This window comes from Pteronotus mesoamericanus, unplaced genomic scaffold (assembly GCF_021234165.1).
Source record: "Pteronotus mesoamericanus isolate MK-2021 breed Mesoamerican mustached bat unplaced genomic scaffold, CSHL_Meso_final scaffold_31, whole genome shotgun sequence".
Taxonomy (NCBI): Eukaryota; Metazoa; Chordata; class Mammalia; order Chiroptera; family Mormoopidae; genus Pteronotus; species Pteronotus mesoamericanus.
In genome coordinates this window covers 6,331,927-6,353,475 of record NW_026555312.1, presented here as the reverse complement: position 1 = coordinate 6,353,475, position 21,549 = coordinate 6,331,927, and the positions used below count along the sequence as shown (strand labels likewise).

The 21,549-nt window shown below is 46.9% G+C and overlaps 1 protein-coding gene across 1 annotated transcript in view; it reads left to right on the top strand.

Annotated features, from left to right (window-relative positions):
* Positions 1-21,549, top strand: part of ABCA4 (ATP binding cassette subfamily A member 4) — a 125,817-nt gene that overhangs the window by 74,849 nt on the left and 29,419 nt on the right. The window contains exons 18-30 of the mRNA XM_054592061.1: positions 713-802; positions 2,553-2,727; positions 4,523-4,654; positions 5,583-5,722; positions 6,195-6,332; positions 7,253-7,446; positions 8,634-8,718; positions 11,742-11,947; positions 12,707-12,755; positions 16,048-16,307; positions 17,404-17,528; positions 18,007-18,105; positions 18,965-19,151. Of these exons, the coding sequence (XP_054448036.1) occupies positions 713-802; positions 2,553-2,727; positions 4,523-4,654; positions 5,583-5,722; positions 6,195-6,332; positions 7,253-7,446; positions 8,634-8,718; positions 11,742-11,947; positions 12,707-12,755; positions 16,048-16,307; positions 17,404-17,528; positions 18,007-18,105; positions 18,965-19,151 (1,880 nt within the window). The remainder of the gene's footprint in view (positions 1-712; positions 803-2,552; positions 2,728-4,522; positions 4,655-5,582; positions 5,723-6,194; positions 6,333-7,252; positions 7,447-8,633; positions 8,719-11,741; positions 11,948-12,706; positions 12,756-16,047; positions 16,308-17,403; positions 17,529-18,006; positions 18,106-18,964; positions 19,152-21,549) is intronic.

Sequence of the window (21,549 nt, the reverse complement as noted above, 5' to 3'; positions counted from 1 at the left end):
TGCGTTGTATGAGAGCATGTGTGAATGTGAGAATGCGTGTGCGCGACATGCAGCTGTTGGGGGGGAGCTGTGTGTGTTTACACCCTGCTTCACTATTTATGCAAGCCTGTACCTCACCCAGGCTCCACTCTGGTGTTAATCCCAAAATATTGAATGTCCATGAAAGTAGATTTCTCTGCTAAACCACTTCTCAATCTGTAAGTGAAGCTGGCTGCCCACCGTATCACCTCGAGTGGACTTTTACTCAAGGTTCACCATGACTTGGACATGTTTGGGATTGAAGTGAAAAGTACTGTTGGTGAGCTAAAGAAAATTAACCCACTTCAAATTCAATCCTGGTTTAGTTAATATATATTTTTAATCACAATGTCTGACATTGTGGGCTTCTCATGGCATGATAAGAGAATAAGGTGAGACTCCTGTTTAAAAAAAAACACAACACACTCCCTCTGGGCTCGGCAAAGGCCACAGGGGTTGGGGTGGCACCGCTGGCCACTTTCAGAACCTCACAGACCCGCAGGTCAGGGGTTGGCAGGGCCATGCTTAGGGCTGGTCCCTGGGAATGCTGACGGCCTTTGGAGGGAACTGTGTTTCCCAGTTATGGCAGGAAACTCTGCCCCCTCCCCCAGCCTCTGCCCTTCTTCCCTCCTTCCCTGACTTACTGATTTGCAGCTTTCCCCAAGGGAGTAACAGTGGCTTCTGGTTCATGCAGGGTGTTCGACCAGAGAAGAAAGGGCCCTGGAAAAGACAGAACCCATAACAGAGGAAATGGAGGACCCGGAACACCCAGAAGGAATAAATGGTAAAAACCTCAGTAAAGGATGCAGAGCAAAGGCAAGGAAAAGGGCCTGAGCAGACCACCTCAGAACTGGGGTGCAAGGGAACCCCAGAAACTGTCTCTGTTGACAAGGGTTAAACCTGATAGCTTCTCCAGGGTCCAGCTGCACATTTGCAGAATGAATGCTACGGCCAGACATGAACGCATATTTCCTGGAGAAAGCAAATACCAAGTATGTGGTGTGTTTGTGCCCTTGTTAGGCAAATCCCGAGTGACTTGCACAAATGTGCTGACTTCCGAGGATTTTGCAAGAACAATAACTTGGGTCACTGGGACTTAAGGCGGATATGAGCTATAAGGAAAGACAAAAATAAATGCTTCTGTGCACAGGGGGGAAAAGTGTAGTGGTACTGCCTTCACTCATGGTTTATAAATCTGGAAGCCCATTCATTCAAGCCATCAAAAGCCTTTCCTGACTGGAGAAGTTACCTAATGATTCCTGACCTGATGAACTAGGATATAAGTGCTTTCCTGGCCTTTGCCTCCCTTACCTTCCCCCTTGAGCCAGTTCTGTAATTCTCCCAAGGTTCTCCATTCCCTAAGCACATGCATTTCTCTGCAGACACTAAAATGCTCTTGTATTTTCACCCTGGGTTTAGAGCAGCAGCCTGACCTCTGGACTTTGCCTGATATTATATGGGAGGGTCTGGCCTCCATACCTCTGGCCCACCCCAGGTGTCATTTCACAAGGCAGAGGTCAGTGCCTTGCAGCTCCTCAGAGAGGTGGCGTGAGTCAGTAGCACCCCTGGCAAGACCCTCCTCCCCGATTGGAATTCCACAGCCAAAATCAAGGGGCTGGAGGCTGCCAGTTCCATCTCAGTTATAGGCGAGGCCAGGAGGTATAGAAAGAGGAAGTACTGGGATGTTTTTTACAAGGGAGTAAATGCCCAGAATGACAATGTGAAGATGACAAGTTAAGTAGTGCCTTACAGGGTGAACCAAAACAGGGAGAGACTGGAGGCAGGGAGAGGGGACCGATACCACGGTAACGAGGGTCTGCAGGGGAGGGGACTGTGGAGTAGAAAGGTGGAGGGTTGAGTCTGAAGGACAGTAATGAGGAAAAGCGGGCTGTCCTACCCACTTAATTGGAGAAACTCTGGAGTTCTGAGGAACAAGAATTCAGCTTAGTTAAAGTTGCTTCAAAGATTTGCGCCAAGGTGACTAGGAGAATGGGACGAACATGGGAGAGTCTGAAGGACAACACTGTTTTGGGAAGAAGATGAGGAGCATGAGCTGCCACCAGGAATCTGTGAGGAAATGCCTCACATACTGTTGGAAATAAGGGCCTAGGATGGAAGATTGAGTGTAGGGCTGACTGCCGGTATAGACAGTAAGCTCATTCTGAGCTGAAATCCCAGCTCTGCCACTCATGAACTTGGTGACCTTAATTGGACACTTGGTGTCTCTCTGTGTTATGTTTCTTCATCTATAGAAATGGGTATAATAATATGTACCTCATAGGATTGGTAAAAGAGTGAAATGAGGTATTCCATATAAAGCACTTGAAACAGTGCTTGGGACATAGTAACTGTTCAACAAGTGTTAGGTACTATTATAACCATTATTATTCTGTAGTCATCTTTACAAAGGTCATGGCTACAGGCATGGGGGCAGGTGAAACTAGAGGCAGAAGACGTGGTCCGAAGAAAGAATTTGGGGGACAGGTACATTAAATTGTCATATTTACCTCATGTTCACTTTTTTCCCCTCCAAGACTCCTTCTTTGAACGTGACCTTCCAGGCTTGGTTCCTGGGGTGTGTGTGAAGAACCTGGTAAAGATCTTTGAGCCCTATGGCAGGCCCGCCGTGGACCGTCTCAACATTACCTTCTACGAGAACCAGATCACTGCCTTCCTTGGTCGCAATGGAGCAGGGAAAACCACCACCTTGTGAGTCTTTGGGCAAAGACACTGGATTGACATCCATCTTGTCACTTTCTGGCTGTATTGTTTCCCTCTTCGCTTCAGTCTACTCTTTCCCACTGAATTTTAGTGCCAAAAATATGCTCTATGTTTGTGTCCCAGGAATACACTGCAGTATTCAGTGCTCACTGGCACATATTGTTTCATTTGATCCTCACAAGAAATTGGAAATGGAGGTGGAGTATATTTATTGGCCCCTTCGTGTGCCAAAGAAGTAGACATCCAGAGAGCTGAAGTGACTTCCTGAGGCCACCAGGTTCTAAAGGTTCAGTGTGGGCAAGAGCCAAGGCCTCCCACAATTGTCTCTTGTCTGTGGCAGTTCAAGCCTGCCCCGCACCCCACCCCCACCTCCACCTCACTAGTGTTACCACCTTCAACCAGTGGTGACAAAGTCATGGTCATCACTGTCATATACTCTCGGTCTGCAGAGTTCTGCTTATTTTTAAAGAGCATTTCCTTCCCTGCCTCTGAGGCTTGGTGGTAGTTTTGGTGAAAGTAAAAAAGGGTACAGTTTCCAGAGGGATAACAGCCTGGTGGCTGAAGGCCAAGTTCAGAGAAGTTGAAGGCTCAGGGCAGACCAGTCAACTCAGGAAGCTTCCTTCACTTTTCTCGGGGTCCTGAGCGCCATCTGCTGAGGAGAACAGGTACCGCTAAGTGTTCCCAAGTTTCAGGAGAGGCGGCCCTCTCCAGGGCGGGGAACCCATGTGATACACAGTCTTCAAGTCCTTTGGCTTCTTTCAGAGCCCCGGGAAGGAACAGCCGTGCACACCCTGCACTGGAATGTTCTCTGAGGGCGGTTCAGTGTAAACGGAATGTGGGGCTGGTGCCATTGTATTTGGTTCTGTTTCCCTCTAGTGGCTGATCAACAGAGATTTCAGCTTCTAAGGTCAATTTCGGAGAGGCTGAGATTGCATCTGGACGCAGGGCCAGGGCTGGGTGGGGCGGCGTGAGAGCCCTCTGACTGCTCTCTGTGCTAACTAATGCGGTCAGAGCCCTCCGCCCAGGACCCCAGCGCCTCTCACAGCCAACACATTACTTCATCGACTGCTGGAATGCGACTTCCCCTGGGGGTTGAGATACAATGTTTAATAAAAATAATATTGTTGAGTTTTACTTTATATTGGCACTCTTCTAAGTGCTTTATGGGCATTAACTCATTTAATCCTCACACCTTCAGGAGGTGGATGTAATTTCTCATTTTCCCAATATGACTAACATTGCTATTGGGCTCTTGATGTTTTCAATCCGAAGACGATATGGTTGGTGGTAATTCCCATGCCTGGCTTGAATCAATTAATCAACAAATGCAAATTGACTGCCTGGGCTCCTGATTCAGACCTTTCCTCTGTGCTTTGTCATGGTGACATCAGGCAAAGCATTGACCCGTGCACTGAGCACCTTCGTGGAGCCCCTAGGGCACCGGGAGTATGATGGCTGCGTTGGGGAGGGACCTTCAGTTGTAAGTGACTCTTCCACAGCCGGGAATCCTGGAGGCCCATCAGTGTCTGCTTGGGAGCACTAGGAAATAAGTAGGAGCAGAGGAGGAAGGGAGATGTGGTCACAGCACTGGGGCCTGGACATACACCTTGGTGCTCAGCCCGGTATGGGAAACTGCTGGTCCCCACGCTAAGAATGGTTGGGGGTCAACCGAGAGCCACGGACAGAAATCATGGCGAGAGCCCTCACCTGCTGTGGGGTGGGGCTGCCGTCCCAAGGCACTGCTACAGGCCATCCTTTCTGCCACCGACTCTCTGTTCGGCAGGTCCATCCTGACGGGTCTGTTGCCGCCAACATCAGGGACTGTGCTCATTGGAGGAAAGGACATTGAAACCAGCCTGGACGCAGTCCGGCAGAGCCTTGGCATGTGTCCCCAGCACAACGTCCTGTTCCACCAGTAAGTAGGACAGGCATTCAGACCCTCCCCCTGTCTTCTTCTTGCCCTGCCCCCAACACACATGTTCTCTGGAGCCCAGCTCCGGGATGCCAGCTCTGGAGGTAGGAGGCAGCACCTTTGGTAGGTTTCCCCGAGTTCAAAGTCCTTTGTCTTGCGTGCAATGAGTGGTGTCCCTCAGGTGTCCCTGTGGTGCTCAGAGCTGAGGTCCCTCCCTCGTAAGAGTGACTCGGGTGGCTTGTCCGGGGCCTCTTGGTCAGCCCTGAGGTCCTCCCTCTACCAAAGGGGGACACCAGTGTTCCCTTCTCCCTCTTAAACCAGGTGCTAAAAGCAGACTTTTCATGAGACTTTTCAGTTGCTTTTTTCCCCCAAACTTTTATTTCTTATCTACAGAGTTATATATAGTCATTGTAGAAAGGAAAGAAGGCAATGTAGATTAAAAGGAGAAAATAAAAGGCAACTATAATTTCACCACCCAAAGATAACCACTGATAACACCTTGGTATATAGTTGTCCAGAACTTTCTCCTGTGCATGTATAGATATTCATGTATACTTTAAAATTATAAAGGAGAATTATAAAACTCTGCATTCAATTTTGTAAACTACCATTTTGTTTTAAAAAAATGTGATTTCTTTCTCTTCATCTAAGATATCATGAACATCTTTTCATGTCATTACATATTCTTCTATAAAATACGTTTTAATGTTTATATACTATACCATTGTATCGAGGTACTATTTAAGCTGTCCCTTCTTACTAGATATATTTAGCAGGGTCTGCTTTTTGTTTTGTTTTGATATTATAAACAACACGATGACAAACATCCTGATTCCTAAATGTCCGTGCCTGTCCTTAGCTATTTCTGTAAGTTAAATTGCTGCAGCTGAAGTTGCTGAGCCCGTCGTCTTTCTTGTCCCTGCCCCCACAGCCTCACAGTAGCTGAGCACATCCTGTTCTACGCCCAGCTGAAGGGGAGGCCCTGGGATGAGGCCCAGCTAGAGATGGAGGCCATGCTTGAGGACACAGGCCTCCACCACAAGAGGAATGAAGAAGCTCAGGATCTGTCAGGTGCTTGGTGTTGGAAAAAGACAGGTCTACAGATACCCATTGTTTCCCAGCGCATAGGGTGTGTGTGTGTGTGTGTGTGTGTGTGTGTGGTCTTAGGCTTATAGCAGGAGCCGCCCTAACAGCTGGAACCCTTCAATAAAGCTATTCTGAGCATCGAAGAGTAGCACCCTCTGGATCATTTTCCACATGGAACAGAGCAGCCTGGGTTGTATTTGTTCTGATGTTTATGGGTTTGAACTAAAATTTGAGAACAGCCTTCAAAAGATCTAATCCTAAGAGGCAGAGGTTGCCTTTTCTGCATTTAAAGAGGCCTGTACAGCCCCAATTTGAATGTTGTATAAACCCCTAAGGAGGCAGCATCAAACCACTGCCAGAGCTGAGGTACCCCCCACCTTATGCCACCAGCCCTGGGCCTTCCTCACCTTGTCCTACGCAGCCCCTGAGACCCCCCTGCCCCACCTCGTCCCTCCAGGTGGCATGCAGAGGAAGCTATCCGTTGCCATTGCCTTCGTGGGAGCGGCCAAGGTGGTCGTTCTAGATGAGCCCACCTCTGGGGTGGACCCCTACTCAAGACGCTCAATCTGGGACCTGCTCCTGAAGTATCGCTCAGGTAATGGCCACTGCTCAGTGCCCTGTGCACTCACTAAAGCTTCCTCCCTGGCCCCTCCTCCCTCACACCTTTCATTCTGCAACTGAGTGTATAGCAACTGCCATAACTACACTCAGACGGGGGCCTTACCAGTGACTTGGATGAATCCAAGTTCCAGTGGAAGCTTCCTGAGAGTTTTACAAATATAAGCAGGGACTCACTAACGGAACAACCTACATTCCAAAATATTCTAGAAAATTCTCTCAACCCTTCTGTCTCAAAAAATGGGTGCAGCTGTAGGTGAAATTCCCGTGACTAAGGGGACCCAAGTCACCTTCAAGTATTCCCAGAAGCTCCATAGTTATTGAATGGTTGCCTTTCAGGACCAGGTATGAAGGTGACATGCCAGTATTCAGTGCTCCAGAAGACTGCTGCAGGTGGAAATGTGTCAAAATGGGACATTCCATCTCTATCCTAGTACTTTCCAACCAGCAGGTGCAGACCCAGAAGCGACAGCAAAGCTGAGTGCCCATAAAAGTGACGGTGTCATTTAAGCCTGTGGTCAATTTGCCATCCTGGAATCCTTATTACCTTTTTAATAAAATGACATTTCCAGCTAGTGTAAAAGACTGTATGTGTGTTCGTGTGTGCTTTGCAAAGGTTACAAATGTAGTGCTTAATGATCCAGACGCTATGGGTACAGAGCTCAGTTGACATTGACTGACATAATGAATGTGCCCCACATACGATATGCAGGATGCTATACAATGTTAACTATTGTCACTATTATTCCAGTACTCTGGACTTGGCTGCAGAATGCTTGTTTTTATTTATTAACTCCTGGTTTCTGAACCCATGTAATGGGGAGGCTGCTGTACACCCTCTCCTGTCCAGACCGACGCAGGCCTGCCTGGTGAGTCCCCTGCCCCCTGCCCTTGCAGGCAGGACCATCATCCTGTCCACGCACCACATGGATGAGGCCGACCTCCTTGGGGACCGCATCGCCATCATTTCCCAGGGAAGGCTCTACTGCGCCGGCACCCCTCTCTTCCTGAAGAACTGCTTTGGCACCGGCTTCTACTTAACCTTGGTGCGCAAGATGAAAAACACCCAGAGCCAGAGAACAGGCTGTGAGGTGGGTGTCTGCCCGGGGACAGGGCCTGTCCTGGGGGAGCGGGGATCACGGCGTGGTGCTGCCCTTCTGGACATTTCTACCCAAGTCAGGCTCTGGCCATCAGAATGGTCCTCTTTGTTTCTGGGGCCATGTGTAGGCTTTGATGAACTGACATTCTGAATCTTCCGACAGAGATGCTTTACCCTAAACAAAACAACTAGTTGTTTTTTTCTTTATTGTTATTGTTGACATTATTACAGGTGTCCCCATGCCCTGTTCTTTGCCCACCTCCACCCAGCCCCCACCCGTTTCCTCTGGCCATCGCCACACTGTCGTCCGTGTCTATAAGCTATGCATATGTGACCTGAGAGCCTTTTTACCTCCGAATTCTAGACCGCATGTGTTGTGTGGTGCAACACACCAGTTACGTCTTATTCTGCAAGGTTATACCATTTCAAGGAGAGTAGTTGTTTAAGCTTCCTATTTTTCATTCCAACATTTATGTTCCCTAATTAAGCCCTAATTCCCCTTATAAACAAAAGCTAAGACAAGGCTTCCTGGGGAACTATAACCTAAAAATGGCGAAGCCAAAAAAATACCACCCAGCAGAGACCCCCTCAGCATGTCAGGAAACCCAGGTTCGGGTCTGGGCTGCAGGTGGACTGATTGTGTCATCCCAGGCAAATGACTTAATTCCTCGTCATTGCTGGGGTTTTTGCACACAGAAAATGAAACAAATAATCTCTGATTCTGCTTCTTAGGGATACGGTGAAGATAAATGAGATAAGGTATTATGACCAACATTCAGGTTGTCACGCTTTCTATATTGTAGCATCATTGATACCTCTAGCCCCTGCAGTTTAAATGTCCGGCTGCCCCTGGGTTTTCCTGTCCTGCGTATATTTTCAGAGCCCAGCATGCATCCTGGGGGAGGGAGGAGCAGAATATCTTGCACAGGCAGCCCTACAGCTATCACGTAAGTAATGACAAGCCAAGGGATCCTTTGAGGTTCTGCTTACTCCCTGTGCCTGAGTCACAGGATAAAATCAAAGAACCACACCTTCAAAATGCTCAGATGAAGTAATAGTTAAAACTGTGAAGAAAAATGTGTTGACCGCACTTGGTGGTGAGAAATAAGGCACGGTGGTGACAACAATCAACATAAGGGAGATGCTATCACTGAAGTGACTGGTGTCCCTCTGTTGTAGGGGACCTGCCGCTGTGCGTCTAAGGGTTTCTCCATCAGGTGTCCAGCCCATGTAGATGAGATAACTGCAGAACAAGTCTTGGACGGTGAGGACTGCGGGAGGCCATATCTCGGTTCTTGTCTGGTGATCGTGTCTCGGTATTGTTGGGTGTGTCGCCTGCTGTCATGCATTTTAATGGGAGTGATGAGAAAACTTGGTGTACTTCTCAAGTCCATGGCATGCAATTGCTTAATTTTTTCTTTGAGCGTCTTTCTCTTCCTCCATTCCCAAAGGGATTTTAAGACTCATGCTCCTGGGGATCCTTTCCCTTTAGTGAGGAATCAGTCTTTGTTTACTCTGCGCCGGGGAGGGGGGGGTGGTAACCAAGCCTCCATTCCTCGGGTCCTCCTGCCCTGGCTCCAGGCCGCTTGCCTGAGTGCCTGGAGAACTGGGCTTCTAAAGGTGGCAGTGGAGCCCTCTGGTGGAACCACAGTGACACGCACCTCTCCTAATGAACTTACCCAGAGTCAGATTGCACTGTGTAGATGCCATGTCTGTGGAAAATTGCACATCCCTATTATACCCCTAACTTTTTCCTCAACTTACCAATTTTCCAGCAATTGTCCCTTGGATTAAAGTGCAATTAGCCTCATAAGAGGTGCCCCCACCTCAAGGGTGATGCAGAAAAAAGGTTGTCACTGCAGAAGCACTCACCCCACAGGATCTGATCTTAGAAACCCAGAGTGTTTGCCAACAACTCTTTCCACTTCTCCATTAATGCCCATCTCCCATCCCTCCTCTGGGGTGTCTTTGCAAATGGAATCTCATATACCCCGTATCCCTAAATAAGAGCAAAACAGACCTAGGTTAATGAAGAGAGGAAGTATCTGCTCATCAAAGAAAAAACGAAGTTCTTATTTACCACAATTTTTTTTCTACATCTGAGGAATTTATAAGTAACATCTGGTGAAATTAGAAAACCAGATAATACTTCTGTACTAAGCTTAAAATGTATGGGAAAATGCCCAGAGTTTCCTCATATTTACTCTCTCGCCCACTCTTTGCACTGACAGAACTTGTGGCTAACATGACACATCCTTTTAGGTTGACAATCATCTGTCTGTTTCTTGCCGGCTTTGCTGTGGATTCCTCCTGTTTTCTGAGGTTCCCTCCCAGGAGGAATCTTGGTCAAAAAAATGATAATTTTTGAATGAATACTAATTACTGCGGTGCACCAAAATCACATTGGAAAGAGAGCCCGCTACCTGGGAGATTTTCTAAAAAATATTCCTTGATTTCTAAATAAAGAACCATTTTCTTTTACTGGAATAGGGATGCTGTGAGTGGTGAGAAGCTCAGTAGGTACTTATGCCCAGTTCACTCCTCGGAGGCTTTCCCCTCACGCACGCCAGGCACCACACTCTCACTCCCAGGCCTCCCTGCCGCCCGAAGGACCACCTCTGGAAAGGCTGACACACACACATCGGAGACACAATTCCTGGGAATCCAGCAGCTTCAGGTTGGATTTCCTTCCTAAGAGAACAATGACCGTGACCTCTAGAGAGCTGTTAGGGCAGCGCTGCTTCCTCATAAGAGGAGCCCTCCAGCCTCTGCATGAAGTCATCCCTGAACCAAAGACAATTTGAGTCCGACTTGCAGGTTTGACATAAAACAAGCTGCTCGGTCCCGCTAGGCAGAAGGGGTCGGGTTGAAAGCCATGAAATCTCTCAATGTGGGTCGTTTCTAAAGCAAAAAAAGAAAAGAGCACACTGGGTGCCCTGACCTGAGAGGACTGCTTGTGGAAGTGCATGGGGGCTGGCTTCTGAGTCCCCGAATTCCTTTGCCTTTTTGAACTGCCTTTCAAGATGATGGGCTAGGAGACGGCTTCAGAAAAGTGCGTTAAACTTTATAAAGTTAGATTTTTAATTTTAAAGGGGCACATGTTTGTGCATAAACCTCAATTCCGATTGCATGAGGATATCAGGCCAATGCTTGATACTGGACATGTCCCCATGCACCCCGCGTCCCATCCCCCTGGTCTGTCTCCACAGCTTCTCAGCCCCCTCTGCATTTGCTGTGAGCTGGGTATTATGTTTTGTTTGTTTGAGGAGGCAGGTGCCATTCCAAGAGAACTGGCACAGTCCTCCAAAAACTTAGACTAGCATGGGTGGGTGATTTGGGAAGGGGTGTTCTCACCCAGCCTAGCTACCATGTCTAGGTATGTGTCTTGAGCAAGTCCCCTAGAGCTTGGGCTAGACCAGGAAAATGAGAGCAACTTTGACGTAACACTCAGACTTGCAGTGAATAAGAATGAGCAACAGCCCTGGCTGGTATAGTTCAGTTAATCGGAACATCGTCCCCAAAACCAAAAAGTCACAGGTTTGATTCCTAGTCAGGGCATATGCCTGGGTTGTGGGTTTGATCCCTGGTCAGGACGCATATGGTATTTCTCTCACATCGATGTTTCTCTCCACCCTCACTCCTTCCCTGTCCCTCTCTCAAAAATTGGTAAGCACATCTTGGGTTAGGAACAAAATAAAAAAAATTAAATTAAATTAAACAAAATAAAATAAAATAATGGGCACAATAATGACAAGTGCTTTCTTACTTGAGATGATGTTCACGATAACAATAACAACTAAGATTCATCTGCTCACCAAGCACATCGTTCTAGGTTTCATATATATATATATATATATATATATATATATACACACACACACACATATTAATTAACTTATCCAATCCTCACAAATAACAATTACTTTGATGCCATTATTTTACTCTTTGCACAGATGAAAAAACTAGGATATGAGCTGCCCAATGTTACATAACTTGTAAGGGACAGAACATTCGATTGAACAAAGGAGAAAATTCAAGGGCATTACATGACCTCTCAAGGTTGCAGAGTTGGTTAGTGGGGGCACATTTTCCTGCCTCTCTCTCCCACTTAGTCCCATCATGAGGCCAACAAAGCTAAAAACAGACATCAAAGAATGTTACTCCTTTAAAAGTCACTCCTGAAGAACAAAATGACCCTTAAATGGGAACAAAGTGAGGACCTGGGCACAGTCACAGTTTTCCAGGTTCTGGAAAACAGTTGCCCTTGGTATTTTTTTCTTGCCCTAGGAGATGTGAATGAGCTGATGGATGTAGTTCGCCACCATGTTCCAGAGGCAAAGCTGGTGGAATGCATTGGTCAAGAACTGATCTTCCTTCTTCCAAATAAGAACTTCAAGCAGAGGGCATATGCCAGCCTTTTCAGAGAGCTGGAGGAGACGCTGGCTGACCTGGGACTCAGTAGTTTTGGAATTTCTGACACTCCCCTGGAAGAGGTAAGGCAGGGGTCACTGACACCAGAAGACATGCAAAAGTCTCACATTAGAGGGAAATTCTGTACATGGAAAAAGCCATATATCCCCATTCAAGCATAGCAACTTTCTTCATTTTTGGCATACTTCCTCTTGCCTGTGTCCATATGCACACGAATTTTACATAACTGTGGTCACCATGTGCATACATCTTTGTGTGTATAGAAAACTGTGTTCTTAGGCAAAGAGTCATAATGTATTTTCTTCTCATTATGAAGCAATACCCAACAAAATTGATCTTGGCTTAAGCCTTGGCTGCAGGTTCAGTTGGTTAGAGTGTCATCCTGAAATGTCAAGGTTGTGGGTTCAATACCAGGTCAGGGCACATAAAAGAAAAAACCAATGGCCCTGGCTGGTGTGGGTCAGTGGATTGAGTGCTGGCCTGCAAACTAAAGGACCACCGGTTCAATTCCCAGTCAGGGCATGTGCCTGGGCTGTGAGCCACGTCCCCAGTAGGGGGCATGTGAGAGGCAACCATGTATTGATGTTTTTCTCTCTCTCCCTTCTCCTCTCCTTAAAAATAAATAAATAAAATCTTTTTTTTTTTAAAAAAAAGCAACCAATGAATGTGTAAATAAGTGAAACAATAAACTGGCATTTCTCTCGCTCCCTTCCCCGCTCTCTCTACAATCAATAAACAGTTTTAAAATATTGATCTTGGCTTAGATTTGTCTGAGAGTAGGAATGTCTAAACCAAATTCTCTCTCTTTTTCTTCTCAACAGGTATTTCTGAAGGTCACAGAAGGCTCTGATTCAGGACCTCTGTTCTCTGGTATGGTGCTGAAGTTTGCAGCTTTTCCCCCTCACTGCACCCCTCCCTTAAACTCTATCTTAAAAATCTAAGGAAAAAAGTCATGAAACTCCAAAGCAGGCAAACATTCATCCATAGTATTTCTCTGACATCCAAATAACACACATTTTGCATTCTTGGTTCCTTTGAAGGACAGAGAAAGGACAAATGGAGTTAGGTCTGGGTGGCCATGCTGGATGAATCAGGCCAGTGGTCGCCCTGGACCTGAGCCCCTCCTCCCCCTCCCAGATCTCTTGTTCCTGCCAAGGCACCGTCCTCACCTCCTCCTCTTATCTCTGCCAGGCCTCTGATCAGCCCGTGTCTGCATGAGTGACAGCCTGCAGAGTCCTTAGTGGTACTGGAGACAGTAAACACATCCCAGATGCTGGCTAGGATCCCCTGGCCCCTTTGAGACCAAGATAATGTTATTCTGAACCCTCATGTAACACCCTGTGGAGATTTGAAACTGCGAGGACCATAATTCCTGTAAATTCTGGGTGCCTCTCTTTTGTATATGTGGGCCTCCGTAGCATCTAGCCCCTTCCATGGTTTCTACCAAAACGCCTGAACATCACAAAGCATTCATGAGTGCAGTAGACATCACTGTGGAGGCTGTGGGGTGGGGAGGTGAACGTGCAAGAGGGGGTTACCTGCCACACTACACAGGCTACTTTTGATAGAACAAAGAACAATAAGGCTCCCACCCATAATGATAAAGCCTTTCCCCTGGCTCCTCTCTCCCCTTCATTTTCCTCTCTCCTGCAAAGCTGTGTAGCAATTCTCCTTTGCTGCTTAGGGCCCCTGCCACTGTTTACCTCCTCCTCTGCAACATAGCGTATCATGGTATTTTCCCTACACAAAAACTGTTTCCCCACTATGGGCTTTCTGGTGCTAGTTCTTAGGTAATATAGTTTTCACCTTGCTTTGTAAGTGATCCCAGACGTTTACTTATCAGCTATGCCCAGAATTTCCAGCGGTCAAAATTTCCAACCCAAACGCGCTCCATGGCTCAGGTAGGTCATGTGGTGGCCAGAGGAGGTGGGCACCCTGACCAACTGGGGAGTGGAGGGTTGGCCTCTGGAGGGGGTGGGAGCAGCTCACCAGAGGGCTGCAGGTTTTCTTCCAGCTTTGCAGACACAAAAATGGAATTTTCTTAGCTCAGCCAAAGTCAAAGACTTCCATTAACCAAGACCAGAATGAAAGTATGCTAATTCATAGCAGAAGCTATGCTGGATCCTGAGTTGGGGTCTTTTACCTGCAGAGAATAAGTTAGTAATTAGGCCTTCTCAAAAGAATAAATTACACATCAAAAGACTGGTCAGCCTGGGCATAGAATGGAATGTCCCAAAGAGATAGTCAAGGATAAAGGTTAAGAGTGTAGCCTTTAGAAGGAGCTCAAACCTGAGCTCCACAATTTGCTCAGTGAATGGTTTCGTATAAACACTTAGCCTCTTTATAATTCAGTTTCCTCATCTGCAAAATAGGAATAATAATACTATCAACCTTTTAACGTTGTTGAGAGAATTAAATGAGTCAATACCTGCCAAGTCTTAACACAGTATGCAAGTTCAGATTAAGATTTAGCAACACCGTAATCTCAACATTTAAAAATCATCGCTTACCTCAAACGTGTGTAGCCCTCTGCACTTCAGAAAGCACTTCACACCCATTGTTTTGTTTAACTGCCATTATAGTCTCATGAGATGGGTAAGGCGGGGATTAGCCTATCTGGGGGAACCTGAGCTCACACAGATTGAATGACTTGCCTAAAGTCACACAGGATTCTGAGTCTTGTTTTCGGGTTTTAGCTTTCAAATCTAGGACCCTCAAGGTCACACTCTTACTGCCTCCCATTTTCCAGATGATTAAATATCCTTTGTTTTGGGTTGGCTCAGTTTTAGAGGACACTTTCAGAGCTAGTCTGAAAAGTCTAAAGGAAGCAGTAGGTGTCTATTGGAGTCACACCTTCCTTGCATGGTACCAAGGTCATTGCCACTTCTGAAGGGGGTGGCTCATAGCCAGTTACCACTAGAGGGCAGCAGAGCTAGGGACAAACTGGGATTCTAATTATGGATTTGGCTCCAGCTGGCCCAGTGGGCTCCGGCCTGGACCGGTATCAAGTGTAGACATGCAGAGAGGCAGCAGGCGTCCAAACAGAGGCTGGCCACAGAACATACCAAATCTGAATCCAAATCAGGAGAAAAGAGACTGGAGAACTAGGACTCCGGCACCCCGAAGTCAATGAGCTTGGGAAAGTTCTTTCCTCCCTGAGTAGCCCCACCTGGGGCACTGCAGGTGCCTGAGAATGCTAGCTGACAAGATGACCTTTGTGACCGTCCTCATCCTGGGGTACGTTAGGAAAGTTAAGAAAGCCGCTGGGGACCAACCAGAGGCCCTCTGGGCTCTCCCTTTATGTCTAACAACACGTTCTGCAAATGAAATTAAACAATGACGATAAACTATAGCCTCAATGTAACTGATAATTGGCAATAGTTTATAAAGCACATTCATATGCGTTAGTTCATTTGACCTTCACAACAGCCCTGTAAATGTTCTGATTTTCACTTTACAGAAGAGAAAACTCAAATTCAGGCAGGTTGAGCTGTTTAGCCAAATTTACCTAGTAAGAGTCGCGCTTCAATCCAGGCCTCTGAATTCTTAGTTCATTAGTCTTTCTACCACTTCCGTGGCCTCTAAGAATTTAGAAAGAACCAAGTCATCTCTGCCTTTTATATTTTTAAATACACAGGTTATACATGAAGATATTTTTTGTTAAAAAAAATCAAATAATACAAAAAAGGGCTGAAATCACCCTTCCCGCGTCACCCTCCCCCCTCACCCAGCCCTGCCCGCCCTGGTAACCGCTGTCAACAGTCGCTGGGCAGTCCTTCCAAGCGTGGCCGTTATACGTGTGTGTGTGTGTGTATCGGAAATGTAGTTTTTCTTTGTACATGATGTATGTGCTCTCTAATATAAATATGATCTTATTATACATATTGTTCTGCCACTTAGTTATATGTTTTTCACTTCTCTCAATGCATTTAGATCTATCTTGTTCCTTTTAACTATTATAGAGAATACTTAAGTGATTTCAGGTTATTCCATCTATAAATGCTTTACACTAAACAGTAGAATTTTTAAAAGTGTATTAACCTATGTAGCTTGATGTTTTGTTCTTGATTTAAATGAAGGGAAATCTAATGCAATAAGAAAAAAATAGAATATGAGATCCAGGCTCTGTGGGTGTTTTTCTAAATTATTCACTCATTCTCAGGCAGCACTCAGCAAAGAAGAGAAACCATCAGCCTGCGACACCCTTGCGTGGGTCCTAGCAAGGAGGTCATACAGACTCCCCAGGGCTCGCACAGCAGCTCTGAGAAGCTGGCTTCTGCTGAGGGCCGGCCGTGCCCGGAGCCAGGGGAGCAGGGCAGCCGGCTCAACATGGGAGCGCGGCTCATCATCCAGCAGGTGCAGGCGCTGCTGGTCAAGCGATTCCACAACTCCACCCGCAGCCACAAGGACCTCCTGGCCCAGGTAACACTGTGGGCCTGTGCTGTGCTCTGTGGCTCCTGGCCAGGGCCTGCCCGCCCTCTGCTGGCCTCTCCAGCCTCGGCCAGGCCTTCTGTGCACAGGGGTTCGGAAGCAGCGGTAAGCACCCCTTTAGGTTCTGTTGGCTGTGTTTCCTCCTTGCCAAACTGTATTTTAATTCTTAGTTAACACAGAGCTTCTCTGTAAGTATTCAACCTCACTAAGCAGAGAAAACAAAATAATAGTGAGTGTGTCAATATTGTTATTATGTTTATGATAAAGGGTAAAGTCATGTTGTTCTTCATTTTTGCAATGACCCGACATATCAAAGTCATTGTCCTCATTTTTTTTTTGTATGCTTTTTATTCAGAAAAAGGAACTCTGGTTCACCTCTGGCTGAACACTGGCCTATCTCAGTGTTCCGTGTTGGCCTACTTCAGCCGTTCTTCACTGGTTACCAAAACATTCTCTTTTCTCCTATGTGTCTTGCCTTTGCACATGCTGCCCGTAATGTTCCCCAGAAACCTGACCCCCCACCGGGGCCCAGTTGAGCTGGTGGGCTGGGATAGGCCCCGCCTCAACCCTGCTCTGCACTCCACGCCCACGGCCACTCATGACCCGCTCTCACCCCACTTCTCCTTTCGCACCTGCACACAGAGGCCTTCACTGCTCCTCGGGAAGCCCCTGCATTGTTGGACAGCTCTTTATTTCTATAATTCCCAATATCAAAAGTTCCATACTACGTTGACTTATGCTTTCCACAAGCTGCTTGAAAGGAACCTGAGCAAGGGAAGGAGGGAGATAGGGATTGTCAGTTGTGTAATTGGACGATGAATGGCATTAATTATGTATGTGGCCAACTTTCAATTATTGCTGTAACTATAGAGAAGGGAGTTTTAGAGGGCATTTGAAATCCACCAAGAATCCTAAAAGTGCGATATAATGTTATGTAACTTCAGGATAAATATTTAAAAGAATGGACATGTGTGGGTGTGTGAGTGTGTGCTTCCATGTGCATGTGTGTGCGTGTGTATGTGTGTGTGTGTGTGTCTTTTGCATTCCACAACCCACAGTCCACGTTGCCGTGCGTATTTTCCCACAGATCGTGCTCCCAGCCACTTTTGTGTTTTTGGCTCTGATGCTTTCTACTGTCGTCCCTTCTTTTGGTGAATATCCTGCTTTGACCCTTCACCCCTGGATGTATGGGCAGCAGTACACCTTCTTCAGGTGCGTAGGCTCATCCCCAGAGGTCATCATTTGCCTCCATGGGGTGTGGGGCTCCTGGGTCACATGCTGCTTGATGGGGCCCTCAGCGCCCTCCCTCCCTGGGATAATCACCAATGTGGTAGGATCCTTGGGCTGCCATCAGAAAGGAAATTAAGTTACCTGCCACTTGGGAAGAGGGATCCCAAGTGGACAACCAGGACAGCCAGGAGTAAGGAAAGAGAAAGCAAAGGTGAGGTGGGTGGCTGAAGCTTCACCTTGGGGAGAGTAGACATGATATGCCCTCAGATTACTGGTATGTTTGGGGGGGCTACCCTCCTCCCAGAAAACCTACTGCCACCCCAACACAGCATTCTGTGCCCTGTGCACATGTCTGGCATATAGTAGCCACTCAGTAAAACATTTGCTGAGTTGCGTGTTGGCTGCCTTGTCCCTCTGCCCAGTCAGGTGTCCATTGAGTGAGCCCCCTCATGTTGTTTAGCATGGACCGGCCGGGCAGTGAGCGGCTTGCAGCACTTGCAGACGTCCTCCTGAACAAGCCAGGCTTTGGCAACCGCTGCCTAAAGGAAGAGTGGCTTCCGTAAGTCCCTGCGCACCCCTGCCCCAACACCAACAGCTGCCCTGGGAGGTCCAGGTGACAGGGCGCTGAGACGGTGGGCTGGGATAGGCCCCGCCTCAACCCTGCTCTGCACTCCACGCCCACGGCCACGCATGACCCGCTCTCACCCCGCTTCTCCTTCCGCACCTGCACACAGAGGCCTTCACTGCTCCTCGGGAAGCCCCTGCATTGTTGGACAGCTCTTTATTTCTATAATTCCCAATATCAAAAGTTCCATACTACGTTGACTTATGCTTTCCACAAGCTGCTTGAAAGGAACCTGAGCAAGGGAAGGAGGGAGACAGGGATTGTCAGTTGTGTAACTGGACGATGAATGGCATTAATTATGTATGTGGCCAACTTTCAATTATTGCTGTAATTCTAGAGGAGGGAGTTTTAGAGGGCATTTGAAATCCACCAAGAATCCTAAAAGTGCGATATAATTTTAACTACTTCTCTCACTTAGTCTTTTTCAGAGCTGTTGATAAGGACCGAAATAGACTAATATCAAATTCCTCTTCTATTTATTGTCTCTCAACAGCTAGAGCCACCAGAAGAGAAAAAAGATGTAAAACTGTCCGCAAACTAGATAATTATTCCCCGGCTACACTGAGTCAATCAAAAACAAACAAACAAACAAAAAAACCAACCAAAAAAACCCCTAAGCTTGATTTTTCGTGGGCAGAAATAGCCTTTAAGAGTGTCAGAAAAAAGAGTGTGGCTGGGGCGGGGGGGCAAGGAGGGAAGGCTAAGGAGGAGAAGGTTGGGCACTATTTCTAACTTCTAGGGACTTTTATCCACTGTGGAGCCAATTGTGAAATATTTTCTTGTCTTCCATGAGGGAGTACCCCTGTGGCAACTCAACCCCCTGGAAGACTCCCGCCGTGTCCCCGAACGTCACCCACCTGTTCCAGAAGCAGAAATGGACCCCAGACCACCCCTCGCCTTCCTGCAGATGCAGCACCGGGGAGAAGCTCACCATGCTCCCCGAGTGCCCCGAGGGTGCAGGGGGGCTCCCGCCCCCTCAGGTACCACCAGCCTCAATGGGCAACTAGGGGCCCTGAGTCTGCCTGAGACCCCAGGGACAGGGGAAGATACATTGTGCCCCCTGAGTTTCTGGCCAAGTAACATTTTAAGCTGACAGTTGGGGGCAGGATGAAATGGGGATCCCTGGGCCCTCTCAGTGGGATTCCCACGGGGCCCTGTCCAGCCACTTGGAGGAAGTCACTGACCTATAGCTCTGTTTTCCACCAAACACTTCCTATGCAACCTAGTAAAAAAAAATGCCTTTAAACATTGAACAATTACACAAGCCATGCATGTTCATTATAGAAAATTAGAAAATACAGATGTCAGAAGAAAAAATTAACTCTATCACTAGGAAATAACCACCAATAAATAACTCCTGGTTTTTACCCAGTCCACTGGATTATATTCAGAATGCCATCTTGAAACCTGCTCTTCTCACTCAATATGAACCAACGCCCATGTCAATATGCATCTACGTCATTGTTTTTAATGCCTGCACAGCGTCCCACTGTTTGGATTTACTTTATTTAACTAATCTAATCTCTCATTGTGGGACCTATGAGTTTTCAATTTATATAACATTATAACCAATGTTGTAGTGTCCTTTCAAGTGCATATGTATTTGCACACTTACTAACAATCTTATTTAACAAGCTTGCCATGTGCTATGTAATTAACATACACAAACTCACACGCCAACAACCTGTCTTTTGCAGGGACATCAGGTATCTTGGCTCTGAGCAGCATCCTCTCTTGGGTGTTGTGAACTCTAGAGTGTATCACAGTAAACCTCTCCCAGGGCTTCCAGAGGCAGAAGGCACCAGAGAAGTCTCACTTTGTCTTGGGTTGGTAGCAGGTCCCCCCACCCCCCACTGACTTGTGCAGAGTGGAACATCACGTGGCTGTCTCCAGTGATCTGCTGATGAACACAGGACCCCAGGGAGGCAGTGTGGTACGGTGTCAAGGGCATAGGCACTGGCATCGGAAAGCCATGGGTTGGTTACTTGGCCTCTCTGAGCCTTGATTTCCTCACTTATAAAGTGGGGGTAACTGTGATTTTTTTATAGCAGCATATGAGATGTCAAGGAAATAATGCGGGTGAGGAAACTGTGTTGCTTAGAATTACACTGAACTGAATGAGGATGACTCTAAACTAGCAGCGGATAAAATAAGACACACTGTGTTTCTCTCTCATGTAAAAGCTTATGCAGGTGCTCTGTCCTCTCTGTTTTACTTGCTTCTCCGTGGTAAATAGGCCTCAACGTCATTGGCCCAGATGGCAGAATCTACTTTCCAGGCAGCAGAATGGAAGAAGGAATGAATAAAAAGAGAGGGCAAAGTGTGCAAATACACTATCTTCTAGAAGCGACTGCACAGCACTTTCACTTATACATCATTGGCCAGAATTGAAAGTCAAGGGAGACTAGGAACTACAGTCTTTAATCCAGGTGGCCTTGCGCTAAACAAAAAAAGTCTATTAGTATGGCACACGGCAGAAGAGCAGAGCAGGTAATGAGGGACAACTAAATTTTGCCACAGCATCAATCATAGTTGCTGGCTTGTAAATGATGTTTTGTGTATGAGCATCCTTTCTTTCTCTTTTTTATATATTAAAAGCATAAGCCTTTGTATTTCTCAAGCAATATATATTCCCCTTGAATCATAACTCAGCCACCTCAGCGTCGCAGGGATCCCAAAAGAGGAACTAAGGGAGTTTGTCCAAATTCTCTGTACCCCAAGAGAAAGCTTTACTCCTGTTGGGTTTGCTGAGGACCCCTCCGGCTGCTTCTACTCTACTATATCCAGCATCGGGACAGAGAGCTCTCACAGTGGGCTCCTGCCAAGGGCAGGGATGGAAGGCCAAGAGTGGCTACGTGGAGGTTCATTTCCCCAAGTGAATCCTAACATCAAGGCTACTTGTCTAGCTCATAGAAACTTATTTTCAGTGGTTTGTCCTTGATCCTTGGGGAAAAAAATTTAACAGGCTACTACAGCCAAGGTCCTGGACACAAGGAAACCAGTTCCTGAGATTTTCTTTCACTCCTGCATTTCCTCATTATCATTCATGTCTTTCCTCAGAGCAAAATTGAACATTACAAATCTGTACAGGATCTCTCTCTCTCTCCCTCTCTCTCTCTCTCTCATATTTACACATAGTCACTCAGACACATTCTCCCATCCAGCCACAACTAAGCCAGAGGTATGGGTGTAAGCTTGGTTCCTAGGTAGTAAATTGCCCTCATCTGGAAAACAGGACACAGGACGCACTCACCTGTAGGGACCCACCTGTTCCAGCATCTTTACATGGTAGTGGGTCCTGAGAAGGGAGTGCTCCATCCATGACTTCTAGAATACATCCAGTTATAGGACTATTTCATTTAAGAGAAATTTTTGAAA